Raw genomic sequence first — 27661 nt, forward strand, 5'->3', positions numbered from 1 at the left:
GGATGTGAACCAACCCACTTAGGAGTTTATTAGAGGGGGAAAATGCACACAGGCCTGGCAAAGACGGTGTACACACACACACACACACACACAGAGAGAGAGAGAGAGAGAGAGAGAGAGAGAGAAGGAGAGAGGCTGCCTCACTGAGTGGCGTACAGAGAGAGTAAAGATGGCACATCCAGCTTTTAAAAGCTGCCTAGCACATACGCACAGCGGGGAAGACATGGCTACATCACACACTGATGACGGGCGACCCACGCCTTGCACATGTGCACAAAGTGTTTGTGTGAGTACGTCACACGCTGATGATACAGATGATGGACAATCCATGCATGCACTCAAGGATTTTAGTTGAGTCATATGTGGAGGTAACCACGCATGTGCGCACGTGGGTCACACGGGACCCGTTGTTCCCAAGGGTCTGCCCACATGTGCCCGCCTTTAGGACCTGAAGGTGCAACCTTATGGGTGGCTGAATCACTACAGAAGGAAGCATTAATATTGCTTTAATCCCAATTTTATAGGATAAAATTAATATTTGGAAAGATAAATTATTTGTTCAATATAACTTATCTAATACATAGCTATGGTTGCACTTAATGTATATATTTCAACCCCATAGACTGTTTTTTCTGATACCTTATGATCCCCACCCCCATGTTACAAACTGTGGCTAGAACATCATAAGGGAAAGAAAGTCCAATGCTATGGTATTAATGATAATATCTGACCTAATAGTATAGCATTTAAAATGAGGGTAAGTGAAAAACTTATGAATTGTATGAAATTATTGAAAACAAGTCAGGAAAATGGACTGACTTTGTTTGTAATAGTAGTGGTTTGCTTCTTTGTTGCATTACCTTCTCTTTAAATAATAATGGGCATATATTATATTTTTAGTTTCATACTATAAATTAAGTTATGTATGTATTATATTTATATATTTATTATGTTTATAATGCATTTTCATCTACATATGTCTCCCTATGCACTCATTTCTTATTTCTTAAAATGATCAATCATAAATTTACATCTTAGCTTTGAAATAGTAAAACTTGATTCTCTAGTAGTGCAACTGCTTAGCTTGTGATACATGAAATATTGTGAGCTTATGTAGGGTTCATCTTTGTAAGACATTTAGGTTCTAAATATCTCCATGAAAAAATAAAATAACTTCCAAGTATCTCATTAGTCATTATAACTGAATAAAATTCTGAATTAGCTTGTATTTAGAGAAATTATTTTGATGTTAACCAAATTGATCCAAAGAAAACTTAGAAAAAAATCACTTCTGATCACAAAATTCCAAATATCCATTTGTTTCTATTGAGAATATATTCTAATATTTTAATAACTACTGGTAATAACTAAAAATTATTACACAGTAAATCATTAGAGGAGAGAAATATTAAAATTTGGTGAGTTACCAGCAAAACACTTGAACAAAAATTAGTGAAAGAAGGAAGGGAGCTAGTTGAGACATGAACAAGCATGATCTTCGGGAAAGGCTAAGGGAAGACAGTGAGCATTAGAAAAGAAACTAATATTTTTTAAAAGTCCATTCGATGAAAAAAATGTCTTTCAAAAACTGGTGCAGCCAATTCATAGAAAACAGAAGTCTATTTTAGCCTTAATTTTTATTATATTTTAAGTATTGTTTTCATTGAAATGCAAACACATGACTTTCTCCTTCCTTTCTACCCTCCAGGCATTCCTGTCTCCCCTTCCTAAAATCCCTCTCATTTCCACCATTCTCAAGTTGGCAACCATTTATTGACTATTATTGTTACATTCATTAGTGTGTTTAAATGTGTTTGTACATTATATACAACTACAAGCTATTGAGTCGATTTTTGTTATTGGTGTGTATAATACTTTTAAGCCTGATCATACTGTGTTAGAGAATCCATAAGGGGCCTCATGCGTGGAGTAAGCGAATTCAAATTTCAGTAGTCATTAGTTGCTTATAGTTCCTGTACATCTGACAGAGAACTCATATTCAGAATATACAAACTCAAGAATAAAGTGTCAAGAAAACAAGACAATTAAACTCAATTAAAAATAGGCTAGGGATCTATACAAAGAGTTCTTCATAAAATAGACTTTATTTTTGTTTGTTTGTCTTTTGGTTTTGTTTGTTTTTAGTTTTTTATATTGTAAATAGATTCTTCCCTCAAACAATACATCTCAACCACAGTTTGTCTTCTCTCTTAACTCCCTCTCATTTCCCCTCACCCCCAGAGCCAATCCTCCCTCCATTCTTCTTTAAAGAAAAGGAAACCTCAATGAGACAACAGCTAGACAGGACAAAAGAAAATACAATAATTCAAGACAAAATCCTCATATCAAAGCTGGTCAAGGCAAACCAATAGGAGGAAAAGAGTACCAAGATCGGACAAAAGAGTCAGAGACACACCTGCTGCCACTGATAGGAATTCAACACTAAGTTAACAACCATAGCATATATGCAGAGGATCGTGCTGATTGTGGCTTAGTTTCTGTGAGTCCATGTGAGCCCTTTTTAGTTGATTCTGGTGTGTTATCCTGATGTCCTCTGTCCCCTCTGAATCCTGTAATCTTTATGCCCCCTGTTCTGCCAGATTTCATAATATCTAAGGGAAGGAACCCAGCGGAGACATGTAATTTAGACTTTTGCTGCATAATGGCTGGTTGTGTGTCTCTGTACAGGAGCCTATCTGTTGCCAGAGAGAGCCTCTCTGATAATAAGAAAGTACTCACTGTTCGAACAATCTATAAGTATAGCAGAATATCATTAGAAATCATTTAACTGCTTTTTTCCCATGTTTCTTTGGTTCTATCCTAGGTCTCTGGGCTATGCAATCTTCAGTTCCTGACCATCCAGTCAGTGTAGGGTACGGGGTGTGCCTCGAGCTAAATCAAACATTGACTGACTTCTTCACATGTTCTAGATAACCATTGCCCCACCATGTCTTGAATGCCTAATGGATTGTCAAGGGTTTTATGGTTGAGTTGATGTCCAAGTTTCTCCTTCCATATATTGCAGAGTACCTTCTCACACAAAAAAGACTAGAATGTAGGGGTGAAGTATGACTTGAATATATGAAAAAGAATGTCACAACAGTGCTGGTAAATGTGACATATAGACTCATTTTAAGAAAGATGGGCATGTCTTTGATCTATATCTATACATCTATATCTATCTACCTATCTGTCTGAATATGATTGAAGATATTATTTTGAATTAAGTCTAAACAATAGTTATAACTATAAGAATTAAAGAAACAGCACAAATATAGGGTGATATATTTTGTGGATTGTATTTATATAGAGAGAAACACTAGTTGTAATGTTCTAAATAAAAATACTGTGGCTCTTCATTTGAATAGAGGTTTAGGCAGAAATAATAATAAAATATTTATTATCATAGAGAAAATTTTAATGTAATTTACTCAAGAATGTTACATATAGAAGTCATGACTAGATTTCTACTAGATATATATTATGTATTAATAGATCAAAACATATAAAATGATGATATGATAAATCATATTTTCATTTTCACCTAACTTTTAGACTGTATGCTGAAGAACCTGAAGAAATGAATATCAGTTCTGAGGATCACTTCCGTTCTCAAAACCATGCAAATCATACTCTCTGTAAAATGGAAAATTATTTGAAAGAGAAAAAATTGTGTGATGTGCTACTTATTGCTGGACCTCTCAAGATTCCAGCTCATCGGTAAATATTATTATATAGACAGAACATGCAAAGAAAGCAAGAATGAATGAGAAGGAATCTGTAAACTTATTACAAATTACATGGTGGAGAAATCATTTTTACTTTGAAATATTGAAAAATTATTATTATTTGTCCAACGTCTAATAGAGCCATAATTGGAGATTTCAAAATGCAAACAAAATTCCAAAACCTCTGAAAAGATCAGTCTACTTAATTGCCCTTTTTAACTTTAGTAAAATTTAATTAAATATAAATAAAATTTAATAAATTTAATACAAAATATTGTGATTTTTATGTATGTTTTGAGACAGACTCTTATAATGTATCCTGGTCTGGCCTGGATACTGCTATGCCAGACCAAGCTGACCTAGAACTCACAGAATCTGCCTAGCTCTGTCTCCCTGGAATTAATGGCATTTGCAACCATATATGGGAATTTTGAACATTTAATGAAGAAAGCAGACTGACATGTTTCACAAACTTATTGAAAACATTGTATAATTATTTGTGATGTTGTTGATTGATATAATTATTGATTTAAATTTTATGGTTCTAGATTGGTTCTCAGTGCTGTGTCTGACTATTTTGCTGCAATGTTTACTAATGATGTGCTTGAAGCCAGACAGGAAGAGGTCAAGATGGAAGGAGTAGATCCAAATGCACTTAATTCATTGGTGCAGTATGCTTATACAGGTAAGCTCTCATTGTGAATTAACTAACATTAACTTTACATTATACATCATGCATTATAGTTATTTGTGCTCTAAAAATGGAAATATACCATTTAACAATTAAACAATTTTCTAAAACTGGAAAATTTAAAAAGACAAAATAATGAATTAATCACCCCAATGTAAAATATAATGAATGTGTTGCTAATATTGCTACCATGAGAGGAGAGGGATATTTTAACATAAAATTCAAGATTGTGTCTTATATGGGTTAAAAGCATGGAGTAATTTATCTATATTAATTTTAATTATGTGTGCTTGGTGGGGGAGGCTATGTGCATCTGATTGTAATTGTCATTGGGGAAAGAAGAGATTATTGGATCATGGAGCTGTAGTTAAGGGCATTTGTAAGTTCTTGAACATGGATAATTGATTAAAATGATAGAACAGTTATAAATATAAATATAGCGTCCATCTGATTACAATAGAGTAAAATCAGAAATCAATAAAAGAAACACAGAAACTATACAAACACATGAGCATTTACCATCATATTATTAAATAATTACTGTATCATCACAGACATCAAGAAGGAAATTAAAATATTCCTACCTTCAAAGGAAAATAGAAACATAGCATACTAGAAACAGTGGGATAAAACAAAAGAATCTTAAATAGCAAAAATTTATCACTATACGTGTTTACATAAAATGTTAGAGAAATCTCAAACAACATAATGAACAATACAGGCATCACAACAATTTAATTTCATTATTAGTAATCATAAATCAAAAATTAAGATCAGGACATACATTAAATAGATAAGAATAATACAGAAGGAAGGATCACTTAAACAAAGAGTTGGGTCTTTTAAAATAAACAAGTTTAATAAGATTAGAAAGGAAAGGGAAAAGATCACAGGAGAGACAATCAAACTCAGAGAATCATTAGAATGTAATTTGAAGATAAATATTTCAATAAATTGGAAAAACTAAAAGAGATGGATAAATTGCAAGCACACATCAATTACTAAAATTAAGTTGAGTTAATGTAAAAAATACTTTAATAAATCTAAAACACGTAATGAAATTCGCAAAGTAGTTTAAAGGCTCCAAAAATTATAATTTAAATAGTACAATCCCAACTGCATTCACCATTGAATTTTACCAGACATTTAAAGAATGAATAATATCAATACTTTTTGTGTAATTCCACAAAATAGAAATAAGAGGAATGTTACCAAACTCATTTAATGAAAAGAGTGCTACACAAATAAATACCAAAACTAAATACAAAACAAAAATATAGTTAAAGGTCAAACTCCATGATGAACATGGATGAAGACAGTCTTGATAACATTTCAAGTTCAACAACATATAAAAATGTCAATTGCCATGATCAAGTTGACCCAAGGGAAGAATATGAGCATACAAAAATGTGTCTGCAAGTGATATATTAGTTATTGTTAGTCATAATTATAAATAATGAAATATCAGAATATTTATAACATAAAGAAACATATAGATTAGTTAGATAGATAATATGGACTGTTAATAGGCAATGAAACATGAAGGAAACACTGATAGATTCGCCAATTGAAATGAATTTTTAAATGCCATGCTAGTTGAAGGAAAACTACTATAAAGATTATTTATTATAGGATTCCATAGTTGCAAGAGTATAAGAGAAGTCAGCAATTTAAAAATATAGGATGTGATTACACTTTCCTTTTTCTAAGATACTAGTGGTTCTCCCCAGTTTAAGAAATAACACTGCGGCGAACTCCCTGATCAGCAGGAAAAGACGATCACCAGACGAGGATTCTTCCCAAATCACGCTTTATTGGAGCCTCTTGGTTGAAGGGAGAGTGGAAGCGAGGGGCCCCCCGAGTGCCAAACGACGGCTGCTTATATAGGGGGTAAGGGAACGAGTTGTGCCTGGATTGGCCAATGCGCGCCTACCGATGCTCCTAGCCACGGGATTGGCCCTAAGCACATCATCGTCACTGCACATAAGAGAGGCACGGTTCCACTGCATTGCCTAATATGGAGCTGTCCAGCAAGCGAGGCCAGGGCCAAGCGCCATCTTGTAATGGCGGCCACTCGAATCGGCTCCCAGCAGCTCCCCCTTTTTGTTTTTCTCTGTAGGCCAGTGAGAAGGTCTTACTCCCGTTCAGGTCCTCACCTCATGATGCGAGGACCGATCAAAGGAGGCCCGAAACTGCTGGTACTCCTTCTCCCGTGCAATGGAATAAACTCCTGGGAGGTGCAAAGGCAGTACTCAGAGTAAAAATGCATACCTTCCTCAGTGCAATGGAGAATTTCTCCCTGAGAGTGCAAAGGCTATGCAAGGAACAAATCAACTGGCCTTTTAACCATACTTGGGGTGAATCACCATTCTCCAAAGTGGCTAACGCTTGTAGAACCGCAACCTTATCTCGAGATGTTTGAGCTCAGAGGTGGCATATTAGCCAAAGGCAGACTACACATTCTCCCATGCAGCATGCAAAAAACAATCCTTATATCTGAAAACCTTTTGTTGCAGCCTCTTGTGAAATTAGCGGGGGCCCATTGAGGCCCAGAATAGCCTGTACCATTACTCACTTTGCACTTATTAGTGGGATTGGTAGCACAAGTAAAGTTGCTATGTCCAGCCTGCCCTCCCTGAAGTAACAGAAAAAGGGGAGAGATCAGAGCAACTGCCATTAACCCTGCAGAGGAGCCATTTATTATAGGGCGTTAGCAGATTTTAAGAAGGTTCCATTGAACCAAAAAGCCTGTAACATGGGGAGGCCCAAATCCTTGTTGGTAATAAAAAAACGGGGGAAAACCACGGCATTGTGGCGAACAGGAATCGGCTTAGGGAAGGCAGACAGTATTCCCCATCTCTGCTCTGCCTGAATCCGGATTGTCATCGCCACCATCATCAGGAACAGCAGCGGCGTCATCTTCGACTGGATCATGGCCTTCCTCCATTGGCTGGGGAGCAATTGAATCATCCTTAATGGTTCTTGTCAATCGGCCTGGAACCCAGTGAGGCACCTCTTGACCCTGCGGGAAAACACAAATAGCCTCCCTGGATCTTCTGATGACAGGATCCGGGCCATACCATTTGTTATCCAACACATCCTTCCACATGACGGCCTCTCCTTTATCTTCAAGGGTCATTGCAGCATGCCGATCAACAGCTGTCCTGCCCCGGCCGTAAACTATCAAAAAGTTAAAAGTAAAGAGTGCCAGTGCAACTCTGTTCCTGGGGGAAGCTATCTCCACTATTCCCCCTTTCTGTTTCTGTAGGAGTTCTTTAAGGCTTCTATTTGCCCTCTCCACAATCCCCTGACCTTGGGGATTGTAGGGTATGCCAGTGGAATGTTCCACCTGAAGCTGTGCACAGAAGGCGCGGAAACCTTTTGAGGAATAAGCAGGGCCATTGTCAGTTTTAAGGCGGGTGGGTTTGCCCCAAGCCGCCCAGGCCTCTAGGCAGTGGGTCTTGACATGGGTGACCTTTTCGCCTGCCAATGGAGTGGCAAATATGATACCCGAATAGGTATCAACAGAAACATGAAGATATTTAAGTTTTCCAAACTCAGGAACATGGGTTACATCCATTTGCCACAACGCATTTGGACGCAAGCCTCGGGGATTAACTCCTATGTGAGGAGGATGAAAGAAGGTGACACAAGAGGAACAGGCTTTTACAACGTCTCTTGCATTACTCCGAGACAGGGCAAATTTTCTGCGAAGGGTATCAGCAGGTACATGATAAAGATTATGAAACTCCTGAGCGAGCTGCAATGGGTCAGCTGCAACCAGAGCCATGGCTCTAGTAGCTTGATCAGCTTTGGCATTATTCTCTGACATAAAGCCAGAGACCAATATAAAACAGATTATTCCTCTGTAATATGTAATGTTGAATTTGCAGCAAAATATTAGATACTGGGCTCGCCTGGCGAACCGAGGCAACTATCTCAAGCAAAGAGACAGCATTAACCACATATTGAGAATCTGAGAACAAATTAAAAGGCTCCTGGAATCTCTTAAAAACTTCTAACACCACCAGACATTCTGTGACCTGGGGAGTGCCGGGCTTGTAGTTGAAAACCTCCGGTGGTCGATTACCCACCACCATAGCACCTTTCCCTATTTGGACCCATCAGTAAATACAGTCAAGGCTCCCGCTATTGGTCTTAGGGCGGTCACTCGGGGGAAATAGATCAAGTTATTTTCTACAAAACTTAGGATGGGATGTTTAGGGAGATGATTATCTATGATATTTGGAAAAGCGCAGACCAAAAGGGCCCAATCGTCCATGGTGGCAGCCAAAGTCTTCACCTGATCCTTGGTATAGGGTATAATTAATTTGTCAGGCATTTTTGCAAAGGAGGACAAGCAAAGCCTTATGCCATTTAAAGCCTGAACAGCCACCAAGTTGGGGTAATACCTAAGTGTTTTTGCCCCAATAGAATTGCCATGCAACTACCATAAGGGCCCCGTTTGCCACAGGACCCCTGTGGGTGAATGTCTCGTCTTTAAGATGCACAAGAGAATAGGCAAAGAGGGATCATATCGATGTAATTGAGCCTGGGATAGGGCTTTCTCAACCTCTTGCAAGGAGTGCATGGCTGCAGGTGTCAAGGAGCGAGGGGAAGTTACTTTAGGATTACCCTCCAGGATGGAAAACAAAGGCAACAGCTCGGACTGAGGTATGTGAAGATACCCCCGGATCCAGTTAATATCCCCAAGCAATTGCTGAAAATCATTAAGAGTTTTTAAATGCTGAGTCCGTATAAGAACTTTCTGGGGACGAATGGCATCGGGAGAAATAATCGATCCCAAGAATTTTGCTGTTGTAGAACTTTGTACCTTGTCAGGGGCTATGGTTAACCCATATGCCTCCAAGGTTTGAACTGTCTTTTGAAAAGCATTTTCAAGCGTCCGTTGGGACGCTGCTGCCAATAAGATATCATCCATGTAATGAATAATTCTAACAGAAGGGTATTGTTGCCTCACAGCTATCAAGGCAGAATCCACAAATAGCTGACACATAGTGGGACTATTGGCCATTCCCTGTGGGAGAATTCGCCATTGAAAATGGGCATCTGGTTGCTCATGATTGACAGAAAGTACAGTGAAAGCAAATCTCTCCCTATCTTGTGGGCATAGAGGAATGGAGAAAAAACAATCTTTAATATCCAGGACCATGATAGGCCAACCCCTTGGCAATGCTGATAGCAATGGGAGGCCTCTCTGGGTTGAGCCCATAACTTGCATCTGACTGTTAACGGCCCTCAAATCATGAAGTAATCTCCATTTTCCTGATGTCTTTTTTTACAACAAAAATTGGGGTGTTCCATGGAGACACGGATGGTTCAATATGACCTAGTAATAACTGTTCTTGAATCAATTGTCTAGCGGCTTCCAGTTTTTCCTGGGATAGGGGCCACTGGGGTACCCATACTGCCTTGTTTGTTATCCATGGTATGGGCAAGGATCTTATAATAGAAGTCGACATGTCAGTGGCCCCTAAGAAAAACCCAGTCCCTTTCGATCGGTTTTGCTGGCTGGTGGAATCGGTTGGGGTATACCTTGAAGGCACCTCCCCAAACCTTGTGAGGGAACAAACCCCTGCTGCCGCATCATATCCTTGCTTTTTTCTGAAAACTCATTGGTTAATCTGAGCTTGAGCTGCTGTTGGATGTCCCTCCCCCATAAGCTGATAGGGAGATCTACCACAAAAGGCTGGACCTTTCCTTGTTGGTCCTCCATCCTCCAGGTTAGTTCTCTGGAGCTTATGCATGGAGTCCATGCATATCCCAGCCCCTGTAAGGACTGGCAGGATTGTTGCAAGGGCCATTGTTTCAGCCAGTCCTGGTTTCTGATAATGCTTCGGTCTGCCCCTGTATCCACCAGGCCTGAGAAAGTCCTTCCTTCAATTATCAACTGTAAAACAGGCCTATTGTCCAAGGCCATTGATAAACAGGCGAGATCAACTCCAGTAGAGCCTAGACCAGCACTCCCTCTTGATGCGCCCGTGAAGGGAAACTTCTCATGCTGAGAAGGCAAAATTAACAATTGTGCAAGCCGATCGCCATGGGTGATAGAGATGACACCATTGAGAGAATAACAAAGGAGCTTGATCTGCCCCATATAATCAGGGTCAATAACTCCTGGAAGGACAATCAAAACTTTCATTGTGGATGAGGAACGCCCCAGGACAATCCCCACATGGCCCCGTGGCAAGGGGCCAGACATTTCAGTCCCCAATATCTGGACGCCTACCTCCGGGGTCAGTACCATTCCAGAGGTGGCACAGAGGTCCATCCCTGTGGAACCGATGGTTGCCCTCCAGACTGGTGGGTTGATCCTACTGGGTTCTGGGCTGGAACTGAAGTCTGAAATGCCCCACATATTTTTGGGCCCCAGGGTTGAGGGCCCTTCATCCCATTTTTTGACACAAGATTGGAAGTTTGTGGGATGGGATGGCCGTTAATGTCCTTAACTGAACGACATTCATTAGCCCAATGCTTTCCCTTTTTACAGCGGGGACAAGTACCAGGCATATGTGGGCCCAGTTTCACGGCTGTTCCTGGTGGCCCACTGCCATTGGGGCAGTTTCGTTTAAGGTGCCCCAACTGGCCCCAGTGAAAACACCCTTTTCCTTTATTATCACGGGCTGACTTTGTGGCTGAAAGCATAGCGGCTGCAAGTCCTGCATTAGTCAAGGGACCCCCGATCTCTCTCTACAAGCCTTTATCCAGGCATCCAGTCCCTTGTGCCTGACCGGTGCTATGGCTCTCTGACATTCCTTGGTACTTTGTTCAAAAATAATCTGCTGCACAAAGGGCAAGGTGTATTCAGAGCTGCCAAACGTTTTATCTGCAACCTCCATCATCCTAGCCACAAAGTCTGAAAACGGCTCCACAGGCCCCTGAATAACTTTGGTTAGATTGCCAGCTACCTCCCCCTTACTGGGGAGCGCCTTCCAGGCCTTGTAGTGAATATCACTTATCTGCTGATAGACCTCTAGAGGGAATCCAACCTGGTTGCCAGCGAACTGTCCTTGTCCTAGAAGCATATCAGCTGTCCAATCATGATGACCATTTTGAGCATTAACTCTAGCCTGGGTATGGGCTCTATCGGCAACCAGAGACTTGAAATCCAGAAACTGTCCCTGAGTCAAGCAGGCCCTAGCCATCTCTGTCCAATCTGTAGGCGTCAGCACCGAGGTGCAAAGTCTGCGCAGGAGGGCGATTGGATAATCTGCAGTAGCCCCAAAATCCTTAACTGCTGTTACCAGATCTTTTAGTTGTTTATATGGCACTGGCTCATACCACCTATGATGGGTGACGGGATCCTCCATCACCGGGTATGCTGAGGCTAAGCGTGCCCAAGTGCTCTGGCTAACATAATGGCAACCCCTTCCTGGTTCAGCTGCTTGTGCACCTAATGGCGGTGCCGAGGGGCGAGACACACCCTCCATCGGTGCGCGAGCACAGGGTGTGTTATAGGCTGGGGGACGGTGATAGTCCCGCTCATACCTTTCTTCCTCATACTTAGCAGCCTCCTCCTCTAGCTCCCCCTCTTCCTGTGAGCGGAGTTCATCATCCCACAAATTTAAGTCAGTGAACTCTGTGAGGAGTAGGTAAAGCCGGTTTTTCTGCTTTTCATCCCCTTCCTCCCGTTGAGGGTCCTCTTGAGTTTCTTCTCTAGGTATAGCCTTTATCTTGTTATCCTTTTCCTTTTTACTATCCTTTTTTATCTTTATTCTTTTCTGTCTAGACCTGCCTAAGTCCCCCCCTTTTGAATCCGACTCTGATAGGCTGTCCTGGTGTGCTTGCTGTGCCCTCCTCCCTTCCCTGTGCAACCAAAAGCAGCACAGAAAAACTACAATTATGAGGGCCACAAAGATCAAGCAAAACACCTCAGGTGCAACCCCAACAATCATCATACCTGGGAGACTCACCGACATCACCGCTCCGCGTGTCGAGTTCTGAATCCTCTTTGGCCCCTCACTCGGTACCAAAGCTTGTCCCAGCGTCCCAGGTTTCCGGCACCAGTTGCGGCGAACTCCCTGACCAGCAGGAAAAGACGATCACCAGACGAGGATTCTTCCCAAATCACGCTTTATTGGAGCCTCTTGATTGAAGGGAGAGTGGAAGCGAGGGGCCCCCCGAGCGCCAAAGGACGGCTGCTTATATAGGGGGTAAGGGAACGAGTCGTGCCTGGATTGGCTGATGCGTGCCTGCCGATGCTCCTGGCCACAGGATTGGCCCTAAGCACATCATCGTCACTGCACATACGAGAGGCACGGTTCCACTGCATTGCCTAATATGGAGCTGTCTAGCAAGCTAGGCCGGGGCCAAGCGCCATCTTGTAATGGTGGCCACTTGAATCGGCTCCCAGCATAACACAATAAAATATGTAGACTTACTGCACACCTTGGAAAATATTTTATTGTTTCAAATAAATATAACAAATGACAATACATATTATTCTTATATTAATGATTGTGAAAACCATATAAGGATTCTTAGAATGAAAAAACTTTTATTAACAATAATATTGTTTTTGTAAACTATTTGAGGCTGGGCTTGGTGACACATGACTTTAATCCCAGCAATTTTGAGGCAGGGGTAGGAAGATCTGTAAGTTCGATGCCAGCCTGGTCTATATAGTGAGTTCCAGGACAGCCAGGGCTGCTATAAAGAGAAACCCTATCTCAACAAACCAAATAAATAGAATAAGATTGTTTGTGTAATCCATTTCAAACTATGTTTATAGTATCTGTAACTTAGCTAAAATTAGAAAACAAAAGGATATATTTTATTAAAAAATTTTGCAATAAATTATCAATATTTTTTTCTAAAATATAACAGCATTATAAACAATTTGTTTAAATCACTTCTGATTACTTCATACTAAAATGTTAATTAAAATGAGCAGTTTTTCAATTGTGAACTCTACAATATTCTCTTGATTTTGAGAAAGTGTCAGAGAGAGTTCTGAGCATAATTTTTGGACAAAGATAACCTTTCATGATAGTAAAGTTGCATACAAAAAACAGATAAAAATATTTTTATGTTTCTTGCTTTTTAAGATCTATGCCCTTAAAAAGGTGGTCACCATACTTATGATCAATGTTATCATGCTTAGAGAATATGACATAACATTCCTTAACTCATAACATGAAGTTTTGTAGCTTCATTATATATTATTAACTATTTAAAATTGTATGAATTTAAGGTAGTGCTCTTATGTAAGTATAATATGTGAAATGATTAATATAAAATCAAAATGTAAGCTATTCTTAAGTTGATAAGAAAATACTAACTTGGACTGGAGAGATGGCTCAGAGGATAAGAGCACTGACTGCTCTTCCCGAGGTCCTGAGTTCAATTTCCAGCAACCATCTGTAATGAGATCTGGTACCACTGGCCTGCAGGCATACATGGAGGCTGAACACTGTGTACATAATAAATAAATAAATCTTAAAAAAAAGAAAATACTAACTTATCATTCTTTATAATATTCCCTATTCATTTGCTGCATTCATTTTGTTTAGTCTTGTCTGACAGCCTTTTTTCCTTCTTTATTTGTATGTACACAAAGACTCCTTTGTATTTCTGTCTTAAACCATATTTATAAAGAAGCTACTGAACAACAAAAGACATAGATGCCCTATAAAGTCCAACAAAAATGTCGCCTAAAATATCTGTGTTTTATTTTATGTGATATATAATTGTTCTCTACTAATTCAAACCATTTAGGTGTGCTACAACTGAGAGAAGACACTATTGAAAATTTGCTGGCTGCAGCATGTCTCTTACAACTGACTCAAGTCATTGACGTCTGCTGTAATTTCCTCATAAAGCAACTTCATCCCTCAAACTGCCTAGGGATTCGCTCATTTGGAGACGCCCAGGGCTGTGTGGAACTCCAGAATGTGGCACATAAGTACACCATGGTAAAATAATTTGTTTCAAAGTAACTGATTGTAATAATATATGCTTTCTCTGATGAAACTGAAAGCCTATATAAACTTAAATAATTTTCAAGTAACTTGTACATTATCAATAATTTTTAAAAAAATTTGTTCAGGTAAATAATACTCAAAATTTTTACTTTAGAACTAAAATGAAGTTTTACTAAATCTCTAAACTACAGAGAATTAAAATGCTGCTCATTCTTAATTTGAACAACTCCGTATTTCTAATTGAATATACAGCATTGAAAGCATTACCTGCATAACCTTTTCAATAATTAGCAACTTATTTTGTAAAATTGGACAAATTAGGATTCCTATTAAAATTATATATTATTCAATTTTAAAAAGTGAATACAACTCAGTTTATAGATTGTTTGTTTATCATGTACAACGTAGTTGGTATAATTCCCAGGCCTTTTATAAACTGGGAATGGTGGTTAATAATCTGCATTCTAGCCTGGTTGCTAGAGATAGGAGCATCAGGAGATCTAGGTGATCCTCAACGCCATAAAGAATGTCATGTCTGCCTGGGATACATGAGACTGTTTCAGAAAAGGAGCAGAAGAAAAGTGTAAATGGCAATAGCTCATCAAGGTTAGTAGCTCAAATGATTTTATTGAATTGGCTTTACGTATTAGAAAAACCTTGTAGTGTGAAGAAAATAATTTTCAGTTCACTCATTGAACTTTAGAAATTCCTCTTAACTCTACCAAGTTATAATGAATCAAATGATTATCACCAGATAATACTTATTTAGAATTTGTACAGAGTAAAACCATCTTTATTTATTTAGATAACAATCAAATGAAATACAGAATATAAAGGGGAAGGGAAAATAGGACATTAGATATAAAATAAAATCTTTACTACGGTTACTAATACTTCTCTGATAAAAAAAAAAAAAAAAAAAACTAACCTCTAAAGCAGTAGATTACCAGAGAGGTGGATCTCTTTGAAACTTTGTCAAAAGATAAATACTTTGAACAAATTAATTGCTCCAGACATTTGAGTTTTTAGAAAGAGGTAATTGCATTTTAATGAAAAATAGAACACTAAGTGTAAAATTATTCAATAAAAATAATAGATTATAGGATAAATTCATACATACCTATATGCATATATATATGTATATGTATACACAAACACTTCTCTCAAACTCAACACATAAAATATGAGTTGTCTAAGTTTTGTGTAAATTTTGTTCTTCTTTTTCCCCATCCCTACCAGCTCATTGCTTAGAATTTGAAGTTTCATATACAGTCTTGAAACAATACCAGAATGTGGGGAATCACATACTCACAGACATTGTACAATGTGTTATTTAGTCATGTTATTTATATACCTGTGTCATAAATATGGATGCCATATAATCTTAAAGAACAGCAGTTATGTAGTTCAAAGGTTAATCCTACTATAAAAGCCAAACATGAAAACTTCCTGTTAAATTGCTTAAATTCTTGAAGTAAGTGTTAACAGTTTCCTGTCTGGTATCTTACTCTTGCAGACAAAATGCACTCTGATAAACAACTTGTATTATTTTTGCTGTTCAAAATGTACTTGCCTTCCTCTTTACATTGTGGTATCCAAACTGAGTGTCAAAGCAAGATGTCCATATACACAATAGAGCTTTGTCCCTTAACACCCTTTTCAATAATATTAGTATGTATTTAGAATACAATAAAATTAGAAAAATATAATTCTTATAATATTTTTACAATTCTGTATTGATAGTATTTGAATGCAAACAATTACTTTCTAAAAATACTGTTAGGCAAATTAGGTGTTCAGTTATTGTGCCTATGAAATATTATCAAAATATCTCTTATATTTTAAGAGACTGTAGCTTTCCTGGACCTCAAAGCCAGTTAATAGTGCACCTTGAAGTCACTTCAGACTTAAAACTGTTCCATGTTATGTACTCGAATTGTCTGCTTAGCTTGATTTTAACAGAAAAAAAGTGACAACCTTACTTCCTTTGGATTTCCCACATAATTAACTTTCACAGCCTAAGATAATCAATGCATACCTACAATTTGAAATTATATACTCTTCCTTGACACTGACGTAGACTATTCTTGTGTATTGTTTGGTGAAAGCAGCAAATACAGAAGCTGAAAACAACTTTTAAAATCTAACATAAGGATTGAAAGCAGTGGATTTTTGTTGGCCAACAATGATGTTTGTTGCTTGAATAAGATGGGATTAGTTGGAATCAGTGACTTAATACCTTATAAAATTCTGTTATAAAGATTCCTGTAAGGTATGCCATTCCTTCTCCATGTGATGTTCTCTATGCTGTTCGATAAATACAAAGCAAATTCTTTTATCAGTGACAGATTCAGAGACTCACATATATAAACACAGGACAGATACATATTCAGGAACAGATTCAGACTCATACAACAAACAGAAGAGAACACACAGGGAGCATTAAGTAGAGAATTCAAATCTGGACTCACTCTTGGTTAAATGACTCCAAGGGTAAGTGTTTTGTTTTTTTCATTAATGAGACACCAATGCATTATTGGTGACATATAGAGTTAATCACTAATGAACGAAAATGATAGCTGAGTTGATAGAATAAGGAAAACAGCTTGCCTGTCCTGATTTGGGTGTTTTTTTTATCCACAATCAGCTTTGGATACGTACTACAAGCCTACACATAAAAGTTTCTGTCTCAGTCATATAAATAATCAGAATATAATAAACAAAATATTTAATTTATAAATATTACATGAAGTTAAGTACAGATCATAAATGGTTAACAAAAACATAAAAGAAAATTTTGCTGGAAGTTGCATAAACAAAAGGGCATCAGATTCAAAATAATTTCAAAATAAAACCATTTAAAATGATTACTTGTCTACAGTTTGAAGTTCCACAGTGGCATGCACAGATGTTTGAAGATAATACATTTACTTTTATTTACACTAGTCTATATTGCTCATCAGTTTTCTGTACTCATATGAAGCAATGACTCTGAAATGATAGCAATTGAACCACAAAGTAAATATATGCTTGTGTATTAAATATCACATTAACATATCTTACCATTACTTTAACTCTCAATAAAGACATTCTAAATAAACTTCTCTATGTTCCAATTTGGCATTGAGTAAGTTTTACACACAGAAATACTCTGTCTATTGTTTTTATTTAAGGAATACAGTTTCAGAATTAACACCTGATGACCATGACAGTTAATCATACATTTAATTTTTTTTATTTTTTAAAATTTCATTTTACCTTCCAACTACAGTTTTCTCTCTACCCCTCCTCCCACCTTCCTTGTTTAACCCATACCTCCTCCCAAAGGGCACGATTTCCCATGGGGAGTCAACAAAATTTGGCACATAAAGTTGAGGCAGGACCAAGCCCCTCCCCCTGGTATTAAGGCTTCATATGGCACGTCATCATAGGGAATGGGCTCCAACAAGCTATCTCATGAACCAAGGATAGATAGATCCTAGTTCCACTGCTAGAGGCCCCTCAAATAAACTAAGCTACACAGCTATCTTCAATATGCAGAGGGCGTAGTTGAGTTCTAAAGAGCCTCCACAGCCATTTGTCTAGAGTTCATGAGTTCTCATGAGCTTGGTTCAGCTGTCTCTATAGATTTCCCCTTCATGATCTTGACCTCCTTTGCTCATATATCCCCTCCTCCCTCTTTTCAACTGGATTCCTGGAGCTTGGCCTGGTGTTTTGTAATTTGTTATTAACATTTCTATAAATACTATGTCACCTCGAAAAGACAGTTGTATAGTTGAGCAAAATAAAGTAAACATGATTTCAGATATTAATGTTAGAGTTCAGAATTTTCAACTCATAAGGGAGATCAAACAATGTGTACTGCATGTCTATCATTAGAGTAATCCATCTCTTCATAAGATCCCATAGTGATTACTTACCACTTGTATAATTATTAATTAATGTGTGAAAGAACATTGCAATAATTTTCTATAAATGGGAGAAAGGTTAGCCAGAGTGGTATGCGACAGGAAGAACATCAGTTTTGTCTCAACTGATTGCCTTAGTCACAAAAGGGCTCATTGTTTGAATAGGCATACTGATTTAGGAATTTAAGCCATCAGCATTTCAATATGGAATTATTGGCCTTCTTTTTTACTTTATGCAAAATTTTGATACTTATTCTCCTGTTGCTAATGATTAAACTAGAAGTAGAAGTAATGTAATTATTTGATTTAGTTAAAACTCCCAAGTTATTTATAATCTGTTTTAAGAGTCCCCAGAATATCTGTTTTTATACAAAACTCAATCTACAAAGAAAATGCTTAATTATGTTTCAAGAGTATAATAGTTTATATACTTAAAAAGATTGACACATTCAATTATATAAATATTTGAAATAACCCATGTTAATAATATGTATTTAAGAACTAGAAATTATGGGTGTGCTTTAATGAAAAATTGAAACATAGCTGCTTGTACTTTGATATTTGATTAAATATATATGGCAATTGCAAATGGAAATTTGATATTACATACAATAAAATGTGTGTTCTGATCTTTATGGATATTAACAAAATAAAATACATTGAACTCTTATTTTATTAAACAGATTCTCAACTACTTTATCACAAGATATTGTATTTTTTTGTAGGAACATTTCATTGATGTAGTAAAGAATCAAGAATTCCTTCTGCTTCCAGCTAATGAAATATCAAAACTTCTGTGTAGTGATGATATTAATGTGCCTGATGAAGAAACAATTTTCCATGCTCTTATGCAGTGGGTAGGTCATGACGTTCAGACTAGGCAACGAGATCTGGCGAAGCTGCTTTCTTATATCAGACTGCCATTACTTTCACCACAGGTATGCAAATTTATTAAGGTAATGTAAATTGGATTTCTACTTTGCCTCCATTTCAGTTTTCAAGTCTTGAACTGTTTCCATTATCTGTTTGATTGTTTTTCCTTGGTTTCCTAGGGTATCATTCACTCAATTCTTCAAACTTTCTGTTATACTTCTCATCCATTTCTATAAGGGCATTTTTTACATGCTGTTTAAGGGCGTCAATCACTTTCATAAAGTCAATTTTTTCTACTTCTTCATGATTAAGGTGTTCATGTCCTCCTGTTGTGAGGTCTCTGGGTTCTGGTGGTTTCATATTATTTTTCAGATTATTGGGTGAATTCTTGCATTGGCGCCTGCCCATCTCTTCCTCCGAATGCTCTCCTATGGATCTTCTTTTACAGGATCAGGTCTCCTTGCCTACTGTTGTACCTTCCCAGTGATGGTACTCCCCAGTGATGGTTCTCCTGGTGCTCCAGTGATGTCTCTCCTGGTGCCAATATCAGATCTCTGTGCCCAATGATGGCTCTCCTGGTGCCAAGATTAGCTCTTGGTGCTGGTTGGGTAGTTCATAAACAAAGCGCCTACCTTGCTTGGTGAAGGCAGGCCAGAGTAAAAAAGGAACTCCTGTCCGCCTGCTTGCCCTGAGGATTCGCCCCCAGCGCCCAGACAGGCTGAGCTGGGTGGTATTATGTGCCCCAAAAGGGAAGGGGGCAGAAGGGAGGAGGGTTCTGAATGCAAGCTGGGTGGGATAGGAAGAGAGAGGCAGTCTGCGGGGAGTAGAGTCCCTGCAGGGAGCCCAGGAAGGATGGGGGGGATGGGGAACTTCTGAGTTCCCTGTCCAGGGCTGCTGCAGCGGGTCACAAACTCACCCCAATGATGGCAATCCTGGTGCCAAGATCAGATCTCCGTGCTGGTTGGGTAGTTCGTAAACAAAGTGCCTACTTTGCTTGGTGCAGGCAAGCCAGTGAAACAAAGGAACTCCTGCCCGCCTGCTTGCCCTGAGGATTCGCCCCCAGCACCCAGACAGGCTGAGCTAGGTTGTGTTATGTGCCCAAAGAGGGAAGGGGGCAGAAAGAAGAAGGGTTCTGGATGCAAGCTGGGTGGGATAGGAAGAGCTAAATTGGATTTCTAAATTATCGCTAGGCAGCAGACCAGTCATTATCCATCCAGTTTTACAAAGAATATCTAATAATAGTGTATACAGGATTCACTTCATAGAACAACTTACTCTTCAATTAAAATTATTAATAATGGAGAAAAAGAAACATAGCTGAAAATAATAACCTACAGATGATCCTAAACATCATAATATACATCAGTTTCAGTTTCATCCTTTGTCAGACAGCATTATAACAAACAAGGAAAATGATTAGGGCTCCTTTCCTGATTCCACATACCTTCTAAGCAAAGTGGTTAATAATCAAGAGAGCGATTCATGTAAGGGGCTTTAGGAGGAGTTAGATACAGGATATTACCTACAAACATGGGCAAATATCTCCTGTAATTGAAAACAAGCTCCTGTCCTTTCAGGTGCACTCATTATAATGGTATTCTCATTATGTGCACTAAACTAAAGGATTACAGAAAAAACGATTCTAAAAATAAATGTCCTTAGTTAAGACCTAAGATTGGCTCATATGTTGTTCAGGGTTTTTGTTTGCTTTCTTTTGTTTTGGGGGGGTTCTTTTTGTTTGTTTGATTGATTTTGGTTTTTGAGATAGGGATTCTCTGTAGCTTTGGAGCCTGTCCTGGAACTATCTCTTGTAGACCAGGCTGACCTCGAACTCATAGAGATTTGCCTTCTCTGGTTCCTGAGTGCTATAATTAAAGGTGTGCACCAGGACTACCCAGCATGTTGTTCAGTTTTAACATGAATTTTTCTTCAAATGCAGTGGAGGCCTATTATTGCAACATTTATGTGAATAACAATCTATTATTTGTAAACTGATCTTATAGTAAGTGTGATTTATACAATTTAGAAAAGCACATTGCTCATATGAGTTTTATATTTATTGAATCTGGCTAAAGTGCCCCAAATCATTTACTATAAAAAGAAAAGAGGTCTTGTAAAATTAATACAAAATTCATACATTTTATAACATATCCCCCAATTAAATGTTAATATTGAAAAACATATGTTAACATATTGATAATTTCTCTCTTAGTTTTCATCTGTTACTTATTTGTATGTGATTGCATAAGCCATTATTATCAAACTAAACAATAGGAAAAATGTATTTTCTAAGGTGGCTGTTATTCCCAATCAAATAAAGTGTGAAATTCTTGCTTGAAATTATTTTTTTATTTTTAAATCTATATACTATGCAATTAAGGTTCCCCTAATGATATTTCATTCATATGCATCTATTATAGTTTGTTGATATTCAGCTTACTGTCACATCCAATGTCCTCCTCTTGCCTTCCTTTTATTTTCTCACAAATAAGCACATCATGAAAGTAGAAGAGACACACACATAACTAAATTTAGATTTTGTACATGCATGGGAAAGGTGTTATTTGTCTTTCTGAATAGCTTATTTTTGCTGAGAATGGTCTTAATTTACTTGATTAGCTTGCAGATACTATTGGCTAGTTCCTCTTTATGAAGCACTGTTTTATTTCATACTATTGGTAGGCATCTATATTTATTGCATATCATAGATTTTTGAATAGTGTTAAAATAATCATGGATACACAGGTAACTATCTATATAGGATGCTGAATTATATTTCTTTGTAAATATTTTTCAAATTATTTAGCTAGATTATATAATAGCTCTATTGTAGATTTTTGAGGAAACTTCCTACTAGTTTCTTTTTACCAGATTACTTTTGAGACAGCAGTATATAAGGTTTTATTTCTCCTTATATCATGCCAATATGTTACTCACTGGAGTTTTTAAAATTTTAAATTTTATGTCTTTTTAAATTTTTTTCTTAGAGGTATATATTAATATGGAATTTCAGTGCATTCTTATTTTGTGTTTTCCTGATGGCTAAGGATGTTGAAACTTGTTTACATATGTTGAATGGCCATTTGTGTTCTTTAATTTGAGGATTATCTGTTCTGTTCAATTCATTTGTCCTTTTATTGATTTAATAAATTTGTAGTAGGAGGCTGTTTGTTGTTTCCTGGCCACCCAGACTCCTGAAATAATCAGAGAAACTATATTATTTGCAATACTGTGTGACCAATAGCTTAAGTGTATTTCTGACTAACTCATATCTTAAATTAATCCATCTCCACTAATCTGTGTATTGTCACAAGGCTGTGGCTTACTGGGTAAAGTTTCAGCATCTATCTCTGCTGGGCTACATGGCTTCTCACTGACTCCACTTTCTTTCTCCCAGTATTCAATTTAGTTTTCCCGGCCTAGCTAAGTTCTGCCTTGCATAGGCATAAGACAGTTTCTTTATTCATTAACCAATAAAAGCAACATATACAAAAGGACTTCCTACATCCGTATTTGATATTTAAAGTTCAGTTTTCTGTTGATTCTAGATATTAACACTTTCTAAAATCATATTTATTTTTATTGTTTTAATTTCATTTTAAATTCCCACCACAGTTCTCCTTCCACCCCCACTTGCCTCCCCAACAGCCCATTCCCTATTCAGTCTACCCTATGGGTAAAGGGGCTACAATGGGGAATCAACAAAGTACGGCACAGTAAGGTGGAGCAGGACAAAGTTCTTCCCCCCTGCATTAAGGATGAGCATGGGGTTTCATCATAGACAATGGACTCTAACAAGCTAGCTCATGCACCAGGGAGAGTTCCTGGTCCTATTGTCAAGAGCCTCTCAAATACTACAATTTTCATCACTGTCTCCCATATACTTGGAGGGCATAGTTTGGTCCTATGGAGGCTCCACAGCTGTCGGTCTAGAGTTCATAAATTTCCACAAGCTTGAACCAGCTGTCTGTTGATTTATCCATCATGATCATGCTCATATATTCCCTCCTCCCTCTCTTTGATTTGATTTCTGGAGCTCACCATGGTGCTTGGTTGTGGATCTCTGCATATGTTTCCACTGGTTACTGGATGAAAGCTCTATGATAATAGTTGGGTTATTCACCAATCTAATTACAGGGTCAGGCCATGTTGGTCACCCACTCCATACTTCTTGCAGTCTTAGCTTGGGTCATCCTTGAAGATTCTTGGGAATTTCCTAGGAGGAGGCTTCTCCCTAACGCCATAGTGACTCTTTATTAAGATATCTCTTTCATTGCTCTCCCACTTCATCCCTCTCCCTACTTGATCATCCTGTTCCCTTACATTCTCCTCTCCCATCTCCTTTTCTTTACCACACCCTTGCCCCCAGTTTAACCAGGTGATCTCATTTAATCCCTCTTCCCAGGGCAATCCATGTGCCTCTTTTAGGGTCTTCCTTGTTACCTAGCTTCTCTGGCACTATGGATTATAGTCTGGTTATTCTTTGCTATACATGTAATATCCACTTATGGGTGAGTACCTACTGTGTTTGCCTTTCTGAGTCTGGGTTACCTCACTCAGGATTTCTTGTTCTAGTTCTATTTGCCTGCAAATTTCACAATGTCACTTTTTTTCAGCTGAATAGTGTTCAATTGTGTAAATGTACCACATTTTCTTTTCATTCATTTTTTCTTCAGTAGAGGGACATCTAGGTTGTTCTGAGGTTTTCGCTATTACAAATAATGCTGTTATGAACATTAATGAACAAGTGTCCTTGCTGTATGATTGAGCATCATTTGGTTATATGTTTAGGAATGGTACATCTGGGTCTAGAGGCAGATTGATTCCCAATTTTCTAAGAAACTGCTATAGTGATTTTCAAAGTGGCTGTACAAGTTTGCACTCCAACCAACAGTGGAGAATTATTCCCCTGACTCTGTATTCTATTAACCAATTAAAATATATAGTTGGCAAAGAATTTTCTTGCATTCTGTAGAGGTTTGTTACATTTGTTTTCATGATGCTTTTTATTCATTTCATGTGATCTTGTTCTTCATCCGTGATTCATTTAGAATTGATTGGTGCAATGTAAGAGGTAGAAAATTTATACTTACTCTTAAGCATGCAGATATCTGATTTTCCTCCCTCCATCTGATAAAGAGAAAATCTTTGCTACTGATAGTTTTTATCAAAAGTTAGGTGTTGGCAGAAGATTCTGTCCTGCCTGGTGCCATAGCTGGTCATTCCCAAAAAATAGACAGAGGCCTACATTAATTATAAACTGGTTGGCCTATTAGCTAATATTTTCTTACTAACTAATTCTTACATCATTCGTTAATCTATTATTCTTGTCTGTGTTTATCACATGGCTTGGTACCTTTTGTCAGTGAGGCATTCTCATCTTTCTTTCTTTGTGTCTGGGTGATGCCTACAGACTGAGCCTTTCCTTTTCACAGAATTCTCCTGGTCTTATTGCCTACCTATGCTTTCTATCTCACTACTGGCCAATTGGAATTTTCTTAAAACAATACAGGTGACAAATCTTTATAGGGTATAAGACCACTGTCCCACAGCACTTCCCCCCCTTTTTTCAAAACAAAAACTCTGAATCTAATCTCCTTTGTTTAGCTTTCTCCATGACCATTATTCATAACAACTTGTAACCAAAACTCTAAAAAGAAAAAAAGAGAGATAGAGAGAGAAAAACATCCATAATTCATTTTTAGGGAATGTGGGCATAGTTTTCTATGATACTTCCTGCTGATTAGAGATGCTGATAATCTTATAGGGACCTAAAGAAAATTTAGAGTTATGGGCAAATCCTGACTGGACTATTCTGTGAGGCTTGATCATCTCAGCCAGCAGTCTTGAGGCTGTTCTGGACATAGAACTCAGACATCTGGGCCAAATGCCATTATTGGATATTTCTCAGGGGGCCTTCCTTGATTAAACCTGATTTTTCTAAAACTAGAATGAATCCGCAGCCTCTCATTTTCTGTGGAAGCAAAAACAAAACCTCTTCTCCAAAGTAACATATCTTTTTACTTAAATTTTGAAGTCAAGGCATTTTTCAAAATTTATATGCCATGTTAATCCAGCAGCATTTATAACCAAATGTCTTTTAGCAGCTGTTGAGTCATCCTCAGCCATCAAACAACTCAAAGACAGTACAATAACATACAATATCCAGATTTTCTGTGTATTTTCCATCTTTACATGGCTTTATTTTGAACTCTATTTCTTTTCCTTTTCTTTTTAATTTCTGTTTTTATGAGACAGGGTTTCTTTGTGTATCTCTGGTTGTTTTGGAATTCACTGTGGAGACCATTCTGTCCTTGAACTCACAGAGACCTGTCTGGTGCCTCTGCTTCCCAAGTGCTGGGATTATAGGTTTGTGCCACCACTTCCTTTCTTCTCTCTCTGTCTCTGTCTCTCTCTTTCAACTTTATCCTTTCATTTTAACTCCCAAGCCTACGCATATTTTTAAACACACTATAAACCATTTAGAGGTTGGTTTTGTTTTGTTTTATCTGAATCTATCTTTACTGTATATCTCTCCTGTTATGACCGCATGAGTGTTTAATTTGCTAAGTGGTATGGCTAGGATTAAAGCTGTAGATTTGAAAACTAAATCCACCCCATTCCTTAGTTTTCTGATAGTTTATCTTCATGGTGAAGCTGGAGCCATGTTTATTGCTCCATGTTTCAAGGTCCCCGGAACCACCAAGAAGCATGGTGTTGGCTATTCATAAATACCATTTAATTGTTTTGTGGTGGGCCTCTTAAAAGAGCTGCAAGGTTTTACAGTTAAACCTGAGTCAGAACTCCTCTCTTAAATGAGATACATTTTTTTCTAGCAAATGGAGCTCACACAAGAAAATGCTGCCACCAAAATGTCATGCTTAACTCTGTTCTTTTGTCTCAAATTACTTCCCAAGTTCTCTCAGGTTTTATGTGGATGTAGTTGTCCACGTTGGCACCATTTGTTGGTGGAGGTTACTGTCCAGCCTGGTGCCACAGCCATTCAGTCCCAAAGAAACACACAGAGGCCTAAATTAATTATAAACTGGTTTGCCTATTAGTTCAGGCTTTCTTATTAACTATCTCTTACATTATATATTAACCCATTATGCTTGTCTGCGCTAGCCACATGGCTTATTACCATTTGTCAGTGAGGTCTTCTCATCTTGCTTCTTCTGTGTCTAGGTGAAAACTGTAGACTGTCCTCCTGCTTCTTAGAATTCTCATGTTCTCATTGCCCTGCCTACACTTCCTGCCTGGCAACCCCTCCTGTACTTCTTGTCTGGCTACTGGCCAATCAGCATTTTATTAAAACAAAACAAGTGACAAATCTTCACAGGGTACAAGACCATTGTCCCACAGCAGTTAGAATATACGAATGTAGCTTATTGTTTATTTCTCAGTTCTCTATGTTGTTCCATTACTCTACATCTCTGCCAATGCCCCTCTCTCTCAGAGTCTGTGTCAATGTGCATGTGTGTGCTTTTGTGTATACATTTATGTGCCAGAAACATGCTTATTTTTTAAATGGTTCTATACTAAAATTTTTAATTGAATATTATTATAACTTTAGCATTATTCTCACATAGAAATTCTTTGGCTATTTGGAGTAATTTTTTTGTATTTCTGTTTGCATTTTAGAATTATTCACTCTATTTCTATATATGAATAATGCTATTGTTATTTTGTTTAGGTTGGCATTAAATCTGTACATCGCTTTCTTTAATGTAGTCTTTCTTATAGTGTCAGTTACCTTCTTCATTCCTTTAGGGTTTTTCTGGTAGAATACTTTGACCTCCAATATATTAAAGTGATAATAAAATAGACTTATTTTTAGATATTTTACTTTTTGTAGCTATTATAATTGGAATGATTTCATCAGCACAACTGTCACTGGCATTAAAAAAATCTACTAATCATTGCATATCAATTTTTTATCTTGATACTTTTCTTAAATTCTTCATTGCATTTAAGACTCATAAATCTTTAAAACCTTTTACATATATAATCATAAACACATATAAATAATTGAAGTTATTTTTCTACTTGAATCATTATTACCTATTTGTCTTATTGATTTATATAATTCAGTTTATTAAGTAGTAATGGAAAAAGTAGCCACTCTTGTCTACTCCCTGCTATTAAACTAAATGCATTCAATTTCTTACTATCCAAGTAATTTAGTTTCCTTCACAATCTTCTGCCTGTTTCATTGCTCTATATGTATATGTTTGTGTGTGAATGCCCAAATTTTTGTGCCAGTACAATGCTTATGTTGTTACAGTGGTTCTATTGTACTATATGAAAATGGATATTGTGATACCTTAAGCAAGATATGGATTTCCTTATATACTCTTAATTATTTTGAGGTGTGTTCCTTCTAGTCATAATTTTTTTAGGGCTGTTTATCCTGAAGTGGTGTTGAAGATCACTGTAGGCTTTTGTTGTTGTCAATATTGTTATAATATCTATTAAAATCACCTTGTGGCTTCTATTCCTGAATCTATTAATTTATTG

The 27661-nt window shown here is 37.5% G+C and overlaps 1 protein-coding gene across 2 annotated transcripts in view; it reads left to right on the plus strand.

Moving 5' to 3' along the window:
- Positions 1-27661, plus strand: part of Klhl4 (kelch like family member 4) — a 90556-nt gene that overhangs the window by 41986 nt on the left and 20909 nt on the right. For both annotated transcript variants that reach the window (XM_057759588.1, XM_057759589.1), the window contains exons 2-5: positions 3556-3720; positions 4277-4413; positions 14158-14354; positions 18997-19209. In XM_057759588.1, the coding sequence (XP_057615571.1) occupies positions 3556-3720; positions 4277-4413; positions 14158-14354; positions 18997-19209 (712 nt within the window). The remainder of the gene's footprint in view (positions 1-3555; positions 3721-4276; positions 4414-14157; positions 14355-18996; positions 19210-27661) is intronic.

This window comes from Chionomys nivalis, chromosome X (genome assembly GCF_950005125.1).
Source record: "Chionomys nivalis chromosome X, mChiNiv1.1, whole genome shotgun sequence".
In the NCBI taxonomy this organism is placed as follows: domain Eukaryota; kingdom Metazoa; phylum Chordata; class Mammalia; order Rodentia; family Cricetidae; genus Chionomys; species Chionomys nivalis.